This window comes from Lepisosteus oculatus, chromosome 11 (assembly GCF_040954835.1).
Source record: "Lepisosteus oculatus isolate fLepOcu1 chromosome 11, fLepOcu1.hap2, whole genome shotgun sequence".
Taxonomy (NCBI): Eukaryota; Metazoa; Chordata; class Actinopteri; order Semionotiformes; family Lepisosteidae; genus Lepisosteus; species Lepisosteus oculatus.
In genome coordinates, this window is record NC_090706.1 from 32,709,763 (window position 1) to 32,732,769 (window position 23,007).

A 23,007-nucleotide genomic window follows, 5' to 3' on the forward strand; every position below is an offset into this window, starting at 1 on the left:
GTTATTGTAGATAGTATTTACCGTAGTAAAATACAGCAAACAGAAAAAAAATCACATTATAAGGATTTTATTGTTTTATTTTATTGATTTTATTATAATTTTAATGTTGTAGGAGGGTGTGTGTGTACATGCCAGGCAGATTTACAACCATTAGTCCATCAGGGACTAGGTTGCCAGTCAAAGAATAACAGGTAGAGCTGTAAAAGTGATAATTGAAGGCAGGAAGGCTCCACATATTTAAGCAGCGCAGAGAAAGAGCTGTGCTGTTTTCTTGTACCAGACAAACACACTTTGTTGGATCAAATACAAGCCAAAGAAAAAACATTAAGAACCTGTGATCTGCAGCTTGTGTGGCATGTGAAAGCTCTTTGAGTTTTCAAACAGTCAGAATGCATCTGAGTACCATTCTAGTACAAAATCCAGATCCTACATACAGCTAAACAAATAAATTGTCTTGTAATCAAGTTAACGCATACCTGAAGAGGAACATGGGAGACTGACAATCAACATTTATGCACCCCAAATTCTCAAGAGAAATACAGAAAAAGCCAAGACTGTCACAGATGATACAAGGAAATAAAATTTAACAACCCATCTTATCAATAACTCATACCACCAAACAAATGTCCTACACACTGGGACCTGAAAATAGACAAAGAGGATTTTGGAGCTCAAGGCTTCAGTTTCAGGACACCACTCTTTTTAGGCCTTGAAATTCAGATACTGGATTACCAAAAATTAAAAAGAGAAGTGATGGTTCATTCTCTGGAACATTGCTACTCATATATACATCCCTGGAGTTGACATGGCTTACATTTATACATAGAGCTGATATTGTCCTAGAGAAGGCAGACAACAATACAGTTTCCATGTTGGTTGCAATGTTAATCCATCAACACAATGTATAGCTGAGGACATGCAGTGCAGAAGAAGCTTCATTCAGTTTTCCTACCCACTGAAAACATTTGCATGGTAAAGCATTCTGTAAAGAACAGATGAAATGGTTACAGGTCATCTTCACACAGGGATCCTCAAATAAATGTAGACATGCTAGAAATAAAATGGAAGGGAGAGAAGCCACAAAAAGCTCAGAGGAATATTCATGGTGAGTAAAGCCAAAAAGCAGAACCTAAAACAAAATATTAAAATAAAATCAGGTAAATACTTGTACCTAAATGCTAGGGGTGCTGGAAACAAAATGGATAAGATAAAACTACAACACAGGCTATTATGCTAGCCAGCAGCCATATCACCCTGCAACTCACAACTGGCAACCCACTGAAGCTAAGCAGGTGTGAGCCTGGTCAGTACCTGGATGGGAGACCTCCTGGGAAAAACTAAGGTTGCTGCTGGAAGAGGTGTTAGTGGGGCCAGCAGGGGGCGCTCACCCTGTGGTCCATGTGGGTCCTAATGCCCCAGTATAGTGATGGGGACACTATACTGTAAACAGGCGCCGTCCTTCGGATGAGACGTAAAACCGAGGTCCTGACTCTCTGTGGTCATTAAAAATCCCAGGGCTCTTCTCGAAAAGAGTAGGGGTGTACCCCGGTGTCCTGGCCAAATTTCCAATTGGCCCTTACTAATCATGGCCTCCTAATAATCCCCCTCTATGAATTGGCTACATTACTCTGCTCTCCTCCCCACTGATAGCTGATGTGTGGTGAGCGTTCTGGCGCACTATGGCTGCCGTCGCATCATCCAGGTGGATGCTGCACATTGGTGGTGGTGGAGGGGAGTCCCCATTACCTGTAAAGCGCTTTGAGTGGAGTGTCCAGAAAAGCGCTATATAAGTGTAAGCAATTATTATTATTATTATTATTGGAATCCCAGAAACATGGCTGGCTGAAAGCTAGGAAGATAATCATAAATACCTTTCTGCAGAGACAGGAAAGACGGAAGTGGGGGCAGTGTAGCTGTAAATATCATAAAGAATATTCAGGATCAGGAGCTTAGTCTGGAGGAGGGGTGTTCAACCCCAGTCTCGAGGGGCCCGAATCCAACAGGTTTTAAATCAGATGCACATGGCATTACGGGGTGGAGTGTTCAGTGTGGAGATGTGCCCTGGATGAATGGTGACACACTATTTTAGTAGCCACAGCCGTTCTGGCTGTTTCATCCCTCACCATGAGGAAGAATTTTTGTGCCAGACTCATGTATAACATTCTAAACATATTGTTAAGAGCATGCTATAAACCACTAAATGCCAATCCTTGTTACAATTCAATTAAATTAAGATTTTCTTTGCACAGTGCTGTTTTTATGCGAGGCTTCAACTTCCCCCATATAGATAGGTAAGAGCCAGTAGGAATGTCAGCAATAGAAACTATAGTGATACACGGGGTTAATCACTAAGTTTTCTCAGTGCGCTGACACATCTACAGGAAATGCTTCTTGGTCTTGTCTATACAAACAACCAAGACAGTGAGTTAGACAAGGGTGTGAGAACAAGCACCTTATGCTTTCTGCCATCCAGAACAAACAATTTGTTTTGTTTTGTTACTGCTTTCAGCTCTTGTACAGTATGTCTAATACAAGTCATGAGACAAAATGTTGAACAATAAGGTGAAAGTTATCAAGGTTATTGAGCGTTAGTGTAATTTATCCCTTTGTGACTCATTCTGTTTGAGCTGTCTTCTTGAAATATGGTCTCAGAAAATTGCAAATTCAGCCTGGTTTAAATTAGGCACGTGATTATTTTTCTGGAAAGTTTCCAGATATGTTTTTTGTGATGCTGAGCTTCCTTTTCTTATAATGCTGCACAAATTGAGATTGATCTATATCAACTTTTCTGAATGGTTTAAATGAGACCAGATGGATTACAAAGAAATACTCTTTCTACTTTCTAAGAGTACACTATACTACAACCAAATGATTGCTACTCACAAAAGTACTGCTGCATATGCACATCTGAAGTTACCATCTTCTAAACTTACTCCTGAATGAACATAATGACAAAATCCAGTTGTGATATAGACCTTGCTGAGGAGAAAAATGCTATTTGATTTAAAATTCAATGAGTGTTGTTCAGTATTCAAATACAAGTGTATGTCAATCAGTAAAGAGAAATCATCTACCACAAGCACTATATACTGTAGGTAGGGTAAAGGGTTTCTTTTTCAACAAAATTCTTGCCTGTCCTCTCATTCGTGCCACCACTTCATATAGATATGAAATACACATATAATAAAATGTTGACCCCATAGCTCAACTGTACTGTCACTTGGAACAGTATTAAGTTGTATACTTTTAAACTGTTTTTGACTATAGTTTACTAGCAATGTTATCGGTTTGACTGTTTTGTTTCTTCTTGGCTCTATAATCTGTCTTATTTTAATGTCTTATTTTAACCTTCAAATGTCCTGTGTTTCTATGACTCAGCACTGTGAGACTGGAGCTTGCTGCAAGTCTGCAGTCTCAGCTGATTTTGACCAAGCTGGAAACTTGAATAGGTATACCTAAGGTGACCTTCCTGTGTAACTACATCTAAAATACTCCCAAAACTAGGATACACTATGATAAAACATTTAAAAAAATCTCTGATCTGCCTCTGTGTATCTGAATTTTTTTCTCATGCTATCCTATATTCACTAGTTAGGAAATGTAGTTTTGAAATTTCAGTCATTTTGAGTAAACAAAGCAAATAAATCGTATTGGAAAGCTGCAATCCCATCTCCTAACTAAATAAAAGTGAAAAATAAAATGAGATTGCCCCTGATACTTACAGTACTGATGGTCATACAAGTTCTTCATAGCTCCTGTTCAGATTGTGACCTATGTATATACTTTACCTTAGAGCACAGGGGTTCCAACTTTCACATTGAAGAAAGAAATATCCTTAACTGAAAGAATGAAAGTGCAAGTGTTCCTTTGACTGACATATTTAAAGTTCAGGGTCTTCAAGGTCCTTACCTCAGAAATCCTGATGTCTAGGCCAGGTGAGATCAAAACACTTTTACAGACATCTCCATTGCAACTTGTAGTCAAAAGAAGTGAAGATTGCTACTGCTCTTAACAAGATACTGATAACTAAACCATCACTCCTGTATCTTGGACAGAACTGTGGTCTGATCAAGAATGAAGGATATTCTAGCTTTCTTTTTGGAAAGAAGAGAACTTGTGTAGCAGCTTAGTCTTGTGATCCATTACGTCCTGCGGACTTAGCAAAAATTGAATTAATTCAATTAAAATTACAATGAGTGATATTTAAAATGCACGTATCTGAAAAATAAGTCACAGAGTATCTATAAGCAATGTTAGATATCAGATAACTTTTTGCTCAGGGCATTATCCATTTAGAAATGTGACTTTCGGTCACAGGATGTGTCTAAGTAGAGAAACTGTTACACATGTCTATTGTCTTTGGTCAGTTTGTGAAATCTGAATTGAAAAGCAGGCTTTTGGTGGATTTTGTTATTGCTAATAATTTTATTATTGTGGGATTAGTGTGTCAGTATTGAAGGAGGTGTAGAGATGACTGTAGAGATTCGATTTGTAAATCATGTTTTGTTTGGACCACTCAGTTTCTGTTACATCAGGATGGAGCTCATAATGAACTACAAACACAAAATAATTTATATTAAAGAGTAGCTTTAATAAACCAAATCGATTAACTTTAATATTTTTCCAGGTCTGAAGAAGCTGTGGATTTAAAGGTAGCTATAAGACCTAACAATAAGGAAGAGCTTGACCGATGTGTGATTATGAGAGTCATTTGAAAAATCTGTGCTTCAATACAATTGGTCTTTTTATAAAAAGACCAATTGAAAAGTGTTTCATTAAGGGGTTTTCACGTCTGGAAATTTCTCATGAGGTGATTTGTATTCAAAGGTTTGCAATACATGGCCTCTTGGTGTCACTGTAATTAAGAAAATCCATTTGTGTAGATTATAGTTGAAACTCAAATGCAAAAAATACTGCTATTGGTCACAAATTTCAGCTATGTAATACTAGGAGTTTGCTGAAATGTTGAAAATTCCATAAAGCCTTATTTTGTTACTAAAAGTTCTGTACCATAAAATACAATCAGTTAGGTCAATTTAATTCTGGTTATGGCACTACATACTGATATTATTGCTCAGAACGTTACAAGACATCCATGTTATATTCTCTGTCTGGGTTCCCGCCCTAGTTCCAGTGTTCCTACGCATTATAAAAGGCACAAAACAGGAAGTAGGTAAAATGTATTTATTTTAAAAATACAGAAATCAGTAAAAGAATGATTTTTCCACCCTCAGAAAGTGACTGATATTGCTTTTGTGAATAATTATGATATTTCTAGTGTTTTCTCTGAGATCGGTGACCTTCAGACCTTCCGGTGACGTAGCAGTGGGTTACAAACAGATACCTGCACACGCTTACCGTATTAACCACATAAATAAAAGCACTCATGGATTGTACAGCCTGCTTTCTTAATGCTTTACAAGGAATGAAATGTATTTAGCATATGGCGCACACATTGCTGAATATGTAAGGTAACAGTTAAAACTCTTGGCGTCGCTGTTCACTAACAGAATAAAAAAAGAAGACATATACTGTACCACCAGACGTTAAAGCCTTACGATTTAGCAGCACATTGAAATTCCAAAGGACGGATATCAGCGCAACAAAAGGCCGTTGCTCTCTTGGAATATAAAATTTAGTGTGACGGTTGCTCAAGGAATGTCTTGTTCTGCAAACAAACGCGAGATGCAAACCTTCGTCAGCGTTTTATTTTCCTTTGTCTTGGCTTCCAGTGCAGGACTGTCCAAAATCCGATATTCGATTCCTGAGGAAATGGAAGAAGGGTCTATTGTTGCCAACTTTGCACAAGATGTGGGGATTGATCCTGAAAGCCTTTTGAAACGAGATCTCCGGATTGCTCTGGGTCCGGGTAAGCAGTATATTAAGGTTAATAAAGACAGTGGCAAACTGTACATTAATGAGAAAATGGATAGGGAGGAGATATGTGAATCAAATGCAAACTGCTTTCTGTATATGGAGGTAATTATCGAAAATCCTTTTAAAATATATAGTGTTGAAATAGAGATAACTGATATTAATGACAATACGCCGAGATTTCCAAAGAACGTGATGGAGCTTGAAATTTCGGAGTCGGCTCTACCAGGAGAATGGTTTTCTTTAGACAAAGCAGTTGACCCAGATGTTGGAATAAACAGTGTCCGCTCTTACAACCTAAGCGAAAATGACTATTTTGACATAGAAGTGAAGTCCCTAATGGATGGATACAAATTCGCAAATCTCGTTTTAAAAAAGGCTTTGGACCGGGAGAAACAGCCAGTGCATCATTTATTACTGACCGCTATAGATGGGGGAGCCCCCGCAAAGTCCGGCACTGCCAGCATCACTGTCCGCGTTTTGGATGTCAATGACAACGCCCCTCAGTTTGATCAGGAAATCTTCACTGTTAATATAACAGAAAATCCACAAATAGGCAGCCTTGTGATTAAGCTGAAAGCCACAGATCTAGATGATGGCACCAATGCAGAAATAGTGTATTCATTCAGCAGGTACATGTCAGGGAGAGCACTGGAAAAGTTCAACCTGGATTACAAAAACGGAGAAATAAGGGTTAAAGGAAAAATAGACTTTGAAGAATTCAAAGCTTACGAGCTTTACGTTGAAGCTAAGAATAAGGGTCTAGTATCGTTAACAGGTCACTGTAAAGTGGTCATTCAAGTAATTGACATGAATGATAATTCACCCGAAATCATTGTTACGTCTTTCAAGAGTCCAGTCTTAGAGAATATTCCAGTCGGGACGGTAATTGCTCTTTTTAGCGTTACGGATTCAGACTCCGGTAATAACGGAAAGGTTGACTGTTACATTTCCCAATTCAAAGAATTTGAACTCCAACAGTCCTTAGAAAATTATTACGCTCTGGTGACGCACGAACCTCTGGATCGGGAAACTGTCCCCGAGTACAACATCACTATTTCAGTGCGAGACAGGGGGGTTCCCTCTCTGTCGAACAACCACACGATAACCTTGGAGCTCCTGGACATCAACGATAACCCTCCCACATTTGAAGACTCTTCCTATACCATTTCGATAGTGGAAAACAATGTGCAAGGTGCTCTGTTAAGATCCATAGTAGCTTTTGATCCCGATTTAAATCAAAACAAGCAGGTTACATATTTGATGCTGGAAAACAGACATCTAAATAATTCGGTGTCTAAATACTTTTCCGTTAATCCAGAGAACGGCAATATTTATGCACTCCAGACCTTTGATTATGAAACCGAAAAGGAGTTCCTTTTTCACATTGAGGCTGTGGACGCCGGTGTTCCACCTTTGAGGAGTAACGTAACTGTCAGTATAATCGTTCTCGATCAGAATGACAACAGTCCAGTTATTGTTTCTCCATGGCGCGCACAGGGATCTGTAGCTGAAGAACTGATCCCGAGATCTACTGATAAAGGTTACCTGGTGACCAAAGTGATCGCAATTGACGCAGATTCCATGCAAAACGCTCGCATTACTTACCAGTTTTTGCAAATGAGTGATTCTAGTTTATTCAGTCTGGACCAATACAACGGGGAAATCCGAACAACAAGAATGTTCAGTCAAAGAGATTCTCGCAAACAAAGGCTAGTTGTTCTCGCCAGGGATAACGGAGAACCCGCTCTGTCTTCTACTGTTACCATCAAGTTATCAACAATTGAACCTGTTGTGAAAGCTTTATCTGGGGAACCTGAAATGCCTTTGGAATATGATATATTTTCTGATTTAAATCTGTACTTGATCATCAGCCTGGGCTCTGTTATTTTATTATTCTTGATAACTATACTTGTAATAATCGTCATGAAGTGTCAGAAACCAAAGCCAGTTGAAGAGCCTCCTCCCTGTAGGAACAGTTTCCCCAGCCTCAGGAACTCTATGAACTCTCAGATAGCGGACTCCACCTTGATCTCCAGCGATGCCTACTGGTACAGTTTGTTTCTAGCGGAGACACGGAAGGGAAAAGTGGTTGTTAGACAGACTGTGCCGAACGGGGCTGGATACATCGTTTCCAGTATACCAAGGAGCACAGGACTCACAGAGACAAGTGACTCAGCAGCGTCAACATTGCAGGTATGTACATTGCAATGTCCTAGTATTTAGTTTTGTAGACGTATTGTGTTTTGCATAGTAACTAACCACTGGTATTATATATATCTAGATAACTGAAAGTTTCAAATTTAAAGTAATAGTATAATATTAGCGTTTTACTACTGTATTACGGTCGCTTTGTATGAAGAATCATGTAGTTTTGAGACCATTCATGAAGCACAATTTTAGCGTCTTGATCGAAATTACCAACGCCTGCTCTCGGGAATAACACTAATTCTTTGTCCCAGAATGTAGAAGTCGAACAGTCTACTACCTCTGAGGTTGTGTTTTTACCCATTTTCTTGATGTTAGTTAAGACCTAAATGGAATACTAGAGATACAGTATATTCATGTGGTTTGACGGAACTGTACATACTTCCCTGCGTTATATTGCCCGCTATTCAGAAAACAGACTCAAAAACTGGCCGATAAACAAGACTAAATACTATAGTGATATATAACGAACTAGTAACATCTCCTGTTCTAAAATCTACAAGTGTGTCCTTTCAAAAAACATATAAAGCTTTTCATAGAATCACAAAACACGCATTGTATCTATCATTTGGCAACCAAAATCAACCAGTTTGTACTCTCATATATTCCCAAAACATTAAAAATGTGACTTTAACACGTGATATTTAATAAAAGTGGAATGGAAGCATAATATTTAACAAAAGGTTAAAGAACTAAGGCTGCTTCTAATAATCTTTATGGTTTCCCAAAATTTATAGCTTCTATATATGTTAGAAAGCAATAATATATCCAGGAATATGACGTTTATGTTACTATTATTCTAACATCAAGACACATAAGGAAACGATTTTCTATACCAACTTTTTCATTTTTTAAAATATATTTAAATGAATAAAAATAAGGTTAATTTTTTTAGAAAATATAGACTGGTAGATTGCATATACATTGTAGTTTATTACACCTCAAAATAAGTTAGTACATGAAAACTCACGATGTCGCTGTTCACCAGCAAAACGAGAAGAGGCTTTACCTTTAAACTGCAGAATGCAATTGTATTTGGTTCCCGTTGAATGGTGAAGTGCGGTGGTAATGCGTTTCTGCTTGCAGTTCCATAGCTGAATAGAGGACGCTTTCGGGTTTATTTATAGGAAGAAATTCACAATAATAAACTGGCTTTCATCGATTTGATCCGCGACATGAAAAGGTCAGTCGAAGTCTTGGTTTTGCTGTCCGTGGCGTGTCGTCTTGTTCATTCCAGGATTCGATATTCGGTATCCGAGGAACTGGAAGAAGGTTCTATTGTTGCTAATTTAGCTCGTGATATTGGACTTGATACCGGCAGCCTAGTGAATCGGGACCTCCGAATTGCTTTAGGTCCCGGTAAACAGTATATCGAGGTGAATAAAGAGAATGGTAACTTATACATCAATGAAAGAATAGACCGGGAAGAACTGTGTGGTTACAAAACCGAATGTTTTCTGTATTTAGAGGTAATAATAGAAAATCCTCTGAAAATATACAGCGTTGAGATAGAAATTACAGACACAAATGACAACGCACCTAAATTTCCAAGGTCCACAATACAACTGGAAATTTCGGAATTAGTTTTACCGGGAGAGAGATTTTCTCTGGACAAGGCAGTTGACCCAGATGTGGGAACCAACAGCGTTAGCACGTATATCCTTAGTGAAAATGGTCATTTTGATATTGAGGTGAAATCGTGGAAAGACGGGTCACTGTTTGCTAATCTGATCCTAACAAAAGCTCTAGACAGGGAGGAGCAGGCCGTTCATGATTTTATACTGACTGCTGTTGATGGCGGAGTCCCCGCACATTCCGGATCTGCCAGCATCATCGTCCGTGTCCTAGACGCCAATGACAACGCCCCTCAGTTTGATCACGAAATCTATACCGTCAACATTACGGAAAATATCGATAAAGGAGCCCTAGTTGTCGACCTCAACGCGGTCGATCTAGACGAAGGGACCAACGCGGATATAGTATATTCTTTTAGTAGGCTCATGTCAAAATCCACACAGGAGAAATTCGCCTTGAATTCTGCGAATGGAGAGGTGAGGGTTACAAAGGAAATAGATTATGAGGAAGCCAAAAGTTACGAACTGTACGTGGAGGCTAAAGACAGAGGTCCAATTTCATTGGTTGGGCACTGTAAAATTGTGATACAAGTAAGCGACACGAATGATAATTCACCCGAAATTATCATTACGTCTTTTAAAAGTCCGGTCTTGGAGAGCATACCCGTAGGAACTGTAATTGCGCTCTTCAGTGTAACGGACTCAGACTCGGGGGAAAATGGAAAGGTTGATTGCTCCATTTCTGAAATCAAAGACTTTGAATTGCAACAGTCGTTGGAAAACTATTACGCGCTGGTAACACGAAAATTACTAGATCGAGAAACTACCCCAGAGTACAATATTACCGTATCTGTGAGAGACAGGGGGTCTCCTCCGCTGTCAAGAAATAAAGTAATCAATTTGGAGCTTCTAGATGTGAACGACAATCCCCCAGCATTCCAAGAAACTTTCTACGCAATTTCAGTAATGGAGAACAACGTACAGGGTGAACTTTTAAGATCAATTGTTGCTGTAGATCCAGATTTAAACGAAAATAAGCAGGTTACCTATTCGATGCTAGAAAACACTCAATTAAATAATTCCGTGTCACAGTATTTTTCCGTTAATCCAGAGAACGGAAATATATATGCTTTAAAAACACTAGACTACGAGAAAGAGAAAGAGTTCCTCTTTCATGTTGAAGCGAAAGACTCTGGGGTTCCACAACTCAGAAGTAACGTCACTGTCCATATAATTATTCTCGATCAGAATGACAACAGTCCAGAAATCGTGTCTCCCTGGCGCGCACATGGTTCGGTAGCCGAAGAACTGATCCCAAGGTCTACTGACAAAGGATTTCTGGTGACCAAAGTGATCGCCATTGATGCGGATTCCATGCAAAATTCGCGGATTACGTATCAGTTTCTTCAAATCAGCGACTCCAGTTTATTCAGTCTGGATCAATTCAATGGGGAGATCAGAACAGCGAGAATGTTCAGTCAAAGAGACTCTCGGAAACAAAGATTGGTTGTTCTCGCAAAGGACAACGGGGAACCTGCTCTGTCTTCTACAGTTACTATCAAGTTATCTACTGTGGATCCTGCCTTAAAAGCTTTATCGTCGGAGACTGAGGAATTAGTGGAATATGATATATTTTCTGATTTAAATGTGTATTTGATCATCGGTTTGGGAGCAGTGTCTTTTCTTTTTTTAATCACTTTATTAATTATTATCCTGGTGAAGTGTCAGAGACCAAAGCCGGTTGAAGAGCCTCCTCCCTGTAGGAACAGTTTCCCCAGCCTCAGGAACTCTATGAACTCTCAGATAGCGGACTCTACCTTGATCTCCAGCGATGCCTACTGGTACAGTTTGTTTCTGGCGGAGACACGGAAGGGAAAAGTGGTTGTTAGACAGACTGTGCCGAACGGGGCTGGATACTTCGTTTCCAGTATTCCAAGGAGCACAGGACTCACAGAGACAAGTGACTCAGCAGCGTCAACACTCCAGGTAAGAACGCGTTTTATTCATTGTGTTTAATGCTTCTTCTATCTGTGATAAACATCCCCCGGGTCTATTCGTGACGATTATCCAGATTTAGAACACATTGGTATTACAATGCTGAACGTACATCTTGTTCGCACGAGTTTTCAAACTGTGTTTCTTCTTATTCCGCTGTCTTCGGAACGAACAGTGAAACATGAAACGGGGACAGAATTGAATCCATAGATCACTTACTGTAGCTGTTTGAAACCTAACGGGTTCGATGGACTGACTGACCTATTTCTTTTTGAAGACAGGTATTAGATTTTTAATTTAAGTGTTGGACATTTTCAATATAAAATGTGCTTTTTTGGGGACATTTTAACTGCTAAATTATTTTTGAATGGGTAACCGAAGTGATGCGATTAGTATAGACGTCCATCAAAAAAGGAAAAAAAAAGGAGAAAATTAAAATATCAGACGTCCATGCCGATGTTTGGGGCATCAAAGTTATTTGAAACAGAAAATTCATGTTTTTAGTTGGAATTAAAGACCACAGAAGCTTGTTTCTACTACTTATCCTAAGACCTTGTCATTCGCCACTAATAAAAACAGTGGTGACGCAAAAGTACGTGTAGGATTTAACGCATTTGTTAGACTTTCAGTTGATTTTTTAAAGACCTTAGCCTATGTGTATGTAACTCTTCTGATTGAATGAGAGGGTACACATACTCAGGGTATGTGCATTTTTTAAAATATTTTTGTTAATATAATGTTTATGTAAATTATTTATTTTTTCGTGATTCCACAATATGAGACGCTTTAATTGCAGATGAAATGAAAGGCTTTATTTTCAGTACAGTTGCGCGGAGGTAACCGCTTGTGCCTCAGTTGCTCTGAATAACTATTTACTTTTTGTTCCATCTATCTTTGCTGGCTAGTTAGAAGTTTTCCTTTGAAATGAGCCCAAATCACGCTGATTATAGTAGTTAATTCTTACATGAATGCATGTTGCAGATTTACGCACAGGGTGTCGCTGTTCACCAGTAAAATTAAATTCTGGAGATACTATATCCTTTCAATACCACACAGAAGGCTGTCTGAGCAGACAAACGTGATGCCCGCAGCGTCAGCTATTCTAACAAAGGAGACATTTTTCAGATGTTTTTAGACGGAACACGTTTAGTATTGCTTGTTCCATATTTCCGGACAGACTAATTCGTTGACATGGAATTCCATGGCGTTATTTTTGTATTATCTATGGCATGTAGTGTAGCTAGCTCTAAAATGCGTTACTCCGTCCCAGAAGAAATGGAGAAAGGGTCTGTGATAGCCAATTTGGCGAAGGATATCGGGGTTGATGTGGACAGTTTAATGAAACCGGAGCTCCGGATTGCCCTGGGACCAGGCAAGCAATTCTTGGATGTAAACAAAGAAAATGGGAATTTATACGTTGTGGAGAAAATTGATCGAGAGGAACTATGTGGATCTAAGACAAACTGCTTATTGAACCTGGAGGTTATCATTGAAAATACGCTGAAAATATACGCTGTTGAAGTGGAGATCACGGACATAAACGACAATAGCCCGCGATTTCCAATAAATCGCATTGAACTAAATATTTCAGAATCCGCTTTACCAGGAGAAAGATTTTCTCTGAAAAAGGCCGTCGACCCAGACATAGGAGTAAACACCGTGCGTGAGTATAAGCTGACTAAAAATGATCATTTTGATATTGAAGTTCAGACATGGAGCGACGGGTCCACATTTGCCGATTTACTGTTGAAAAAATCACTGGACAGAGAAGATCAGGCTTTTCACAATTTAATACTCACCGCTATCGACGGCGGAGACCCCGTTCAGTCCGGCACTGCGAGCATCATTGTCCGTGTTCTGGATGCTAATGATAACGCCCCTCGGTTTGACCAGCAAACCTACAACGTGAGTATAACCGAAAATGCTTTGTTAGGAACTCTCGTATTGAAATTGAATGCTACAGATTTAGATGAGGGATCTAACGCGGAGATCGTCTACTCCTTTGGGAGATTCACATCTGAAAAAGTGCAGGACGCATTTACCTTGGATTCCAAAACGGGCGAGATCAAAGTAAAAGGCATTTTAGATTTTGAGGAATACAACTATTATGAATTATACGTTCAAGCAAACGACAGGACACCGAATGCAATGGTCGGGCATTGTAAAGTAGTTATACAAGTAACAGATACAAATGACAATCAGCCAGGCATTATTATCACATCTTTCAACAGTCCAGTTGCAGAAAATATCCCCGTCGGTACAGTGATAGCAGTATTTGGTGTGACTGATTCAGATTCCGGGGAGAATGGGAAGGTTGACTGTAGGATTTCTGAGACTCGAACGTTTAAACTGCACCAATCCTTGGAAAACTATTACGCGATGGTGACGTCTGTACCACTAGATCGTGAGACTACACCCGACTATAACATCACCATCACCGTGAGAGACCGGGGAGTTCCTCCTCTGTCCACAAGCAAAACATTGTCCTTAGAGCTTTTGGATGTTAACGACAATCCACCAATATTTAAAAAACGTTTATATTCTATACACGTGATGGAAAATAATATGCCTGGGGATCTGTTGACTTCTATAGTTGCTTTTGATCCGGATTTAAACGAAAACAGGCAAATTACGTATTCTGTCGTGGAAAACGCAGGTGTGAATGTGTCGGTATCTCAATTCTTCTCGCTCAATCCAGAGAACGGTAATATATACGCGCTCCAGTCTTTGGACTACGAAACGCATAAGGAATTTCAATTCTTTGTTAAAGCTAAGGATTCGGGAACTCCGCCCCTGAGTAGTAACGTTACTGTTCATATAATTGTTTTGGATCAGAATGACAACAGTCCAGTTATTGTTTCTCCATGGCGCGCACAGGGATCTGTAGCTGAAGAACTGATCCCGAGATCTACTGATAAAGGATACCTGGTGACCAAAGTGATCGCAATTGACGCAGATTCCATGCAAAACGCTCGCATTACTTACCAGTTTTTGCAAATGAGTGATTCTAGTTTATTCAGTCTGGACCAATACAACGGGGAAATCCGAACAACAAGAATGTTCAGTCAAAGAGATTCTCGCAAACAAAGGCTAGTTGTTCTCGCCAGGGATAACGGAGAACCCGCTCTGTCTTCTACTGTTACCATCAAGTTATCAACAATTGAACCTGTTGTGAAAGCTTTATCTGGGGAACCTGAAATGCCTTTGGAATATGATATATTTTCTGATTTAAATCTGTACTTGATCATCGGCCTGGGCTCTGTTATTTTATTATTCTTGATAACTATACTTGTAATAATCGTCATCAAGTGTCAGAAACCAAAGCCAGTTGAAGAGCCTCCTCCCTGTAGGAACAGTTTCCCCAGCCTCAGGAACTCTATGAACTCTCAGATAGCGGACTCCACCTTGATCTCCAGTGATGCCTACTGGTACAGTTTGTTTCTAGCGGAGACACGGAAGGGAAAAGTGGTTGTTAGACAGACTGTGCCGAACGGGGCTGGATACATCGTTTCCAGTATACCAAGGAGCACAGGACTCACAGAGACGAGCGAATCAGCAGCGTCAACATTGCAGGTGAGAAGGTTACAATGTGATTATATTGACTAGCGCAGGAGCTAGAGATTAATCAGGACTTTTTAACTTGCACCCTATTTGTAACATTGCTAATATGGAAAAAAAATAAATATAACGTATTTTTCAGTATTTACACAGATGCTGTATATAACAAGAACATTATTATTATTATTATTTTATCACCCAGTCTTCATAATGTATTCAGATTTGCCAATGAAACACATGATAAAAAGAAACTGGATAATGGCGCTAAATATCTGGGATAAGAACCAAGATTGGTAATAACGCACTCATCCCTGTTTATTATTTTATAGTCTAAAATATTTCCTTTGTAAACTTTGTGCACGTGTTAATTCAGATTTACAGTTTTAGGCTTTTCAAAACGTACGGTGTCGCTGTTCACTATTACAGTGTCAGCAAATCAGCACTCATAACGTAATATAGAAGAAGCCATTGCAGATTCTCAAGACAGTGGAAGCACTGCAGTACGCGAGGAATCAGTTGCTTTCAAAATACTTGTTTCATGTGCAAAAGGAAGGGGTTATTGAAATCGTTAGGATATTAGGCTGCCGCTAGCATTAATAAGTCTGTATTTTCTTAAAATATTTTAAATAATTCATCGTTTTGCGACATTAATCGTTTTCCCAGTTGGATTATAGGCAGTTGGCAACTATAACAATGACCGCACATTTTATCGTTCGCTTCAGGAAAAGGTATGTCTCCGTTTTCTTTTTTTCAGTTACATGGAGTTTTGCATTTTCTTTAACGCGATATTCCATTCCCGAAGAAATGGGAGAAGGCTCCGTAGTTGCAAATTTAGCTGCTGATCTGGGACTAGATGTTAGCAGTCTATCTGATCGCGAAATGCGGCTCGATATCATTGCTAGCAAGAAATATGTAGATGTCAACAAAGACACCGGAGAACTATATATCACAGAAAAGATAGATAGGGAACAATTATGTAGTTCCAAGGCTACTTGTTTTCTGAAGATGGATGTTATAATCGAAAGCCCGCTTCAGATATTTAATATTCAGCTGGAAATTACAGATATTAATGACAATGCGCCTTATTTCCTGAGGGAAAGAATAAAGCTTGATATTTCCGAATTGGCTTCACCGGGAGAAAGGTTTTTCCTAGACAACGCCGTTGATCCAGACGTTGGTACGAATTCGGTAAAAACCTACCATCTAAGTGAAAACGAATATTTTAGTATCGCGATTCAGACAGGGAGAGACGGGTCAAAATTTGCTGACTTGGTATTGAAGAAGGCTTTGGATAGAGAGGAACAGGCGGTTCATAATTTAATACTCACCGCTATTGATGGCGGAGCCCCTCCACAGTCCGGCACTGCCAGCATCACCGTCCGTGTTCTGGATACGAACGACAACGCCCCTCAGTTTGATCAGCAAATGTACACTGTGAACATAACAGAAAATTCCCCAATAGGATCTCTTGTCATTAAATTAAATGCCACTGACTTGGATTATGGTGCAAATGCAGAAATCGTATATTCTTTCAGTCCATATACCCTTCAAAGGACGCAGAAAACGTTTAGTATGAACACCGTAAACGGGGAGATTCGTGTGAATGAAGCAATAGATTATGAAGAAACTAGAATCTTTGAAATACATGTACAGGCGAAGGACAAGGGACCCAATTCAATGTCTGCGCATTGTAAATTAATAGTATTCGTAATTGATATCAACGACAACTATCCGGAAATCTCTATCAAGTCTTTTAAGAGTCCCATTAAAGAAAACGTTACAATTGACACAGTGATAGCGCTGATCAGTGTAAGTGATAGAGATGCAGGGGAAAACGGTAAGGTCGATGTTCATCTGTCAGAATTATTGCCTTTCACGCTTCAGAAATCGTCCGAAAACTATTACGCGCTGGTTGTTTCAGAACCTCTGGATCGGGAAAGGGTTCCCGAGTATAACATCACTTTCATTGTCACGGATAGGGGTTCACCTCCTCTATCTAGTAATAAATCCATCACGTTGGAGCTCTTGGACGTCAATGATAATCCTCCTGTATTCCCAAAGCCTTTCTACACAATTTCTGTGATGGAAAACAATGCGCCAGGAGCTGTACTAAGCGCTTTAACCGCTCTTGACACGGATCTGAATGAAAACAAGTATCTTACTTATTCCATTTTGGAGAAAAACATTCAGAACGTCTCCATATCAAAATATTTTTCAGTTAATCCAGAAAACGGCAACCTTTACGCACTCCAGTCTTTTGATTATGAGAAAGAGAAGGAGTTTCTATTTCACATTGAAGCTAAAGACTCTGGAGTTCCCCAGCTGAGCAGTAACACAACTGTCCGTGTCCTTGTTCACGATCAGAATGACAACAGTCCAGTTATTGTTTCTCCATGGCGCGCACAGGGATCTGTAGCTGAAGAACTGATCCCAAGATCTACAGATAAAGGATACCTGGTGACGAAAGTGATCGCTATTGATGCGGATTCTGTACAGAACGCTCGGATTACATACCAGTTTCTACAACTTAGTGACTCCAGTTTATTCAGTCTGGACCAATACAATGGAGAAATCCGGACTATGAGAATGTTCAGTCAAAGAGATTCTCGTAAACAAAGGCTGGTAGTTCTAGCGAAGGACAATGGGGAACCTGCCCTCTCTTCTACAGTTACTATCAAGTTATCAACAGTGGAACCAGTTTCGAAAGCTTCATCAGGGGCGATTGAAGTACCAGTGGAATATGATTTGTTTTCTGATTTAAATCTGTACTTGGTGATCGGCTTAGGCGCAGTGTCATTTCTGTTCTTGATAGTTATATTAGTTATTATCGTTGTCAAGTGTCAGAGACCGAAGCCAGTTGAAGAGCCTCCTCCCTGTAGGAACAGTTTCCCCAGCCTCAGGAACTCTATGAACTCTCAGATAGCGGACTCCACCTTGATCTCCAGTGATGCCTACTGGTACAGTTTGTTTCTAGCGGAGACACGGAAGGGAAAAGTGGTTGTTAGACAGACTGTGCCGAACGGGGCTGGATACATCGTTTCCAGTATTCCAAGGAGCACAGGACTCACAGAGACAAGCGAATCAGCAGCTTCAACGCTCCAGGTGAGCACTTTTACCTTGTCCTGCATTTAGTCAGGGTTGCGCATTTCAACACGTGTAAAGGTTTCCTAATAGAATAGTCTTGCAATTTGAAACAAAAAAAATATAATAATACTTATGTAGGTAGGATAATCTAATGTTCACCGTCTTGAAAAAATGAACTACCTGTATTAACAATACTATTGTGAATTGAATCTTCTTATTATTAATTGTACCACTACCAATGACATCTCATCAACAACAGCTGCAAGAGCTAGAGTACACATTTTAGCTGAAGATTAAAAACTGAAAAACCAGCAAGACCACATGGCTCAATATTCACAGGAACATTTCGAGACAGCAAATGTTTTTTAATTGTACGTACATGGTTTGGCAGTAATTTTGTCCATTGCATTTTTAAATTGAAGTTTTTTTGCTTAATAATGTTAAGGTTAAATAACAATAGTAAAAATCTTAGTAAGCATATCTTTTTTCAAATGGCAATAATATTGATCACGTTGCTCACGTGGTTTGATTGTTGGCAGGAAAAATGAACAGATTATATGTTTCATTAGGTCAATGTTTATGTCACTAAGCATTAATAGTGATTTCAGCAAATGCATGATTCTTTTTTTAAAATGTTTGGATATACCAGTTCGGGTAAATATTTTAAGTAACGGAGTGCAACATTTTCATTACTTGTAGAAAAGGAAAATCTTGCTGTAAATTGTTTAGGGGAACTTCAAAGTAAGAGAATGCGACATGAAGTTTCGTGACGAACGTAAATAGTGAGATCAGCCCAAAACATCAAGCGCTACGGTGTAAAAGAAAAAGATGAGAAGGCAAAAATTGATTTATTACATAGTCTTCGGTGTTGAACGTCAATTTCAGTCATTGTCAGGAAGCCACTCTGTGTGGTTAGGGTCCAGGCAACCTCTCCTACAGTGAAGCAGGACTACAGACTGTACAGGCCGCCAGGTCATTGAAGGACACACACGGCAAACTCGAGATATTGGGAGATATCATTGACCTGAGCCTGCATGTTTTGGAAGGTATAAAAGTAAACCGGAGCATCCCGAAAAAAAATCATACAGATCACACAGAAGGCGAATCAGCCTGTAATGGAACTCACGATCCTGATCTCCAGCAGTGAGCGTGTAGTATTAACCACTTCGCTCGTCCGAACACCATGTATTTTTCAGAAGTAAAAAAAAAGAAAGTTCCATATCTTTAACACGATGCGGGACAAATTCAGAACTCAGATGTTACTGAAAACATTTTTGATGAGCATTTCACGTCACCCTCATTTTTCAGAAAGGTTTAAAAAAGTCATCACTTTTCTCCAGCGCGTTAACTCTGTCTCTAACATACATTATTTGGTTGGATTCGTACGCACGGTGTCGCTGTGCCCTTACAATAATGGGTTTGAAATACCAAAGAAGCCATTATAGTTTGTCTATACAGAAAAGCCATCGCATTTTCCGAAGAAACAGCTTTGTTTAGGAGCTCTTTCCTTTTCCAAACCGCGATTTTATTTTCCTGTCTTGTAATTAAGATGCAAAACGACAATTAGTTTTACAAGCTTTTATTTTTGCTGTTCAGGATTTATCAGATATTTTTGTGTTTTCTTTACTGGATCGTTTTCATTATTACTACAATGGCATTGGACTTCGTTTTACACAAAAGGAAAAGGTATGTCTCTGTGATCCTGTTATCCGCAACATGGAATATTGCGTTTTCTGTGTCTCGTTATTCCATTCCCGAAGAAATGAAAGAAGGATCTGTTGTTGCAAATTTAGCGGATGATCTGGGGCTCGATGTTAGTAGTCTACGCGAACGCGAAATGCGTCTGGATGTTATTGCTAGCAAGAAATATATGGACGTCAACAAAAACACGGGTGAACTGTATATCACAGAAAAGATGAATAGGGAAAATTTGTGTGATATCAAAGATACTTGCGTTCTTAAAATGGATGTAATCATCCAGAGCCCGCTTCAAATATTTAATATTGAATTTGAAATCACAGACATTAACGATAACGCGCCTCACTTTGGCAGGGAGATTATACAGCTGGATATTTCTGAATCCGCTTCACCGGGTGAAAGATTTTCACTTGACAATGCCGTGGATCCAGACGTAGGCACGAATTCGGTTAGAACATACAGTCTGACTGAAAGCAAACATTTCACCATTGAGGTCGAGACGGGACGAGATGGATCTAAATTTGCTGATTTGGTATTGAAGAAGGCTTTGGATAGAGAAGAGCAGGCTGTTCATAATTTAATACTCACTGCTATAGATGGCGGAGCCCCTCCACAGTCCGGCACTGCCAGCATCACCGTCCGTGTTCTGGATACGAATGACAACGCCCCTCAGTTTGATCAACAGATATATACTGTGAATATAACAGAAAATTCCCCAATAGGATCCCTCGTCATGAAATTAAATGCAACCGATTTGGATTACGGATTAAACGCAGAGATCACATATTCTTTCAGTAGACATACTTCCCAAAAGACGCAAAAAACTTTCACTTTGGATAGCGTGTTTGGAGACATAAGGGTGGCAGAAATAATCGATTTTGAAACGACCAAAATGTTCGAAATGTACGTACAAGCCAAAGATAGAGGTCCTAATTCAATGTCAGGACACTGTAAATTAATCATATTTATTACTGATATAAATGACAACTATCCGGAAATCTCTATAAAATCTTTTAAGAGTCCCATAAAAGAGAATGTTACACTAGGCACTGTAATAGCACTTATTAGTGTAAGTGATCGAGATTCTGGGGAGAATGGTATGGTGGATCTTCGAATTATTGAAACATTGCCTTTCATACTGGAGAAATCGTCCGAAAACTACTACGCGTTGGTTGTTTCGGAACCTTTGGATCGGGAGAAAGTTCCAGAGTATGATATCATATTTATGGTCTCGGACAGGGGTTCGCCTCCCTTATCTAGCAATAAATCCATCACTTTGGAGCTTTTGGACGTCAATGATAATCCTCCTCTTTTTCCAAAGTCTTTCTACACAATTTCAGTGATGGAAAATAATGAACCAGGAGCTATGCTAAGTTCTGTAACTGCTCTTGATCCGGACTTGAATGAGAACAGGTATCTCCTTTATTCCATTTTGGAGCAAAATATTCTGAATATGTCTATATCTAAGTACTTCTCAATTAATCCAGAGAACGCCAACCTTTATGCACTTCAGTCTTTTGATTATGAGAAAGAGAAGGAGTTTCTATTTCACATTGAAGCTAAAGACTCTGGAGTTCCACAGCTGAGCAGTAACACAACTGTCCGTGTCCTTGTTCTCGATCAGAATGACAACAGTCCTGTTATTGTTTCTCCATGGCGCGCACAGGGATCTGTTGCTGAAGAACTGATCCCAAGATCTACAGATAAAGGATACCTTGTGACTAAAGTGATCGCTATTGATGCGGATTCTGTACAGAACGCTCGGATCACATACCAGTTTCTGCAACTTACTGACTCCAGTTTATTCAGTCTGGACCAATACAATGGAGAAATCCGGACTATGAGAATGTTCAGTCAAAGAGATTCTCGCAAACAAAGGCTGGTAGTTCTAGCGAAGGACAATGGGGAACCTGCCCTCTCTTCTACAGTTACTATCAAGTTATCAACAGTGGAACCAGTTTCTAAAGCTTCATCAGGAGCGATTGAAGTACCATTGGAATATGATTTGTTTTCTGATTTAAATCTGTACTTGGTGATCGGCTTAGGCGCAGTGTCATTTCTGTTCTTGATAGTTATATTAGTTATTATCGTTGTCAAGTGTCAGAGACCGAAGCCAGTTGAAGAGCCTCCTCCCTGTAGGAACAGTTTCCCCAGCCTCAGGAACTCTATGAACTCTCAGATAGCGGACTCCACCTTGATCTCCAGCGATGCCTACTGGTACAGTTTGTTTCTAGCGGAGACACGGAAGGGAAAAGTGGTTGTTAGACAGACTGTGCCGAACGGGGCTGGATACATCGTTTCCAGTATACCAAGGAGCACAGGACTCACAGAGACAAGCGATTCAGCAACGTCAACGCTCCAGGTAAACTAGTGTATTATTTTCTTAGATTCATTTGGAGTTGCATTTTGCCAAAAATAATATCGCGGTTGTAGTAGTTTTTAGAAGTGGAAATATTTTATGGCATTTGTTCTCTATACAAGTTAAAATTTCGTTTTGAGGAATGTAAATGGGGGGCTGTTTTCCTTTTTATTACATTTTAAGAAATTAATGATTAAATATAAATGAACATTGTTTCTATGACTAAAAGAACAGTTAAACTGATCTAGGTTGTTTGATACGAGCTAATTGATTCAAGCTTCTCATCCATCTTTTTCCTGCAAGAAACCAGGGTATCGACTTCAAAAACAAGGCTGTGTAGTTTGTTCTATACTGTACTTTCACCACCCTTTGGGTAAAGATCTGCAACCGGTTTTTTGTTTTTATATACATTTAAATCCTCATTTTTCTTTTTCACTATTCTTTCTGTAGATGTTTTGGATCAGCTACGTTATTACTATCCAGCGCGATGTATGATTCTCCATATCGTAGTGTAAGCCACCTTTATCTTAATTGGACCTACTTCAATGCAATCGTGTATTACTGTGCTCATCTTAAAATAAATTATCAAAACTCTTTCAAGTAGGTAGCTGCGTCAGCATGCGTAGGCTGCAAAGGAACAAGCAAAGGTTTATTCCA

At 39.4% G+C, this 23,007-nt stretch overlaps 1 protein-coding gene and 1 long non-coding RNA gene across 10 annotated transcripts in view; one reads left to right on the forward strand and one right to left on the reverse strand.

The window, feature by feature from the left end:
- Positions 1-5,170: 5,170 nt before the first annotated feature.
- The window catches only part of LOC138241894 (uncharacterized), a 37,948-nt gene continuing 20,111 nt past the window's right edge, over positions 5,171-23,007 (reverse strand). For 2 of the 5 annotated variants that reach the window (XR_011191183.1, XR_011191185.1), the window contains 3 exons: positions 20,580-20,683; positions 16,538-16,641; positions 5,171-13,549 (listed from right to left, as the gene is read on the reverse strand). This is a non-coding gene — a long non-coding RNA (uncharacterized lncRNA). The remainder of the gene's footprint in view (positions 13,550-16,537; positions 16,642-20,579; positions 20,684-23,007) is intronic. The other 3 variants (XR_011191187.1, XR_011191186.1, XR_011191184.1) reach the window with 3 other exon arrangements.
- Positions 5,659-23,007, forward strand: part of LOC102699221 (protocadherin alpha-C2-like) — a 47,991-nt gene continuing 30,642 nt past the window's right edge. The window contains exon 1 of one of the 5 annotated variants that reach the window (XM_069196133.1): positions 5,659-8,070. In XM_069196133.1, the coding sequence (XP_069052234.1) occupies positions 5,659-8,070 (2,412 nt within the window). Of the gene's footprint in view, positions 8,071-9,257; positions 11,643-12,842; positions 15,225-15,565; positions 18,312-18,897; positions 22,354-23,007 lie in introns of those variants that run through there. The other 4 variants (XM_069196136.1, XM_069196137.1, XM_069196134.1 and 1 more) reach the window with 4 other exon arrangements.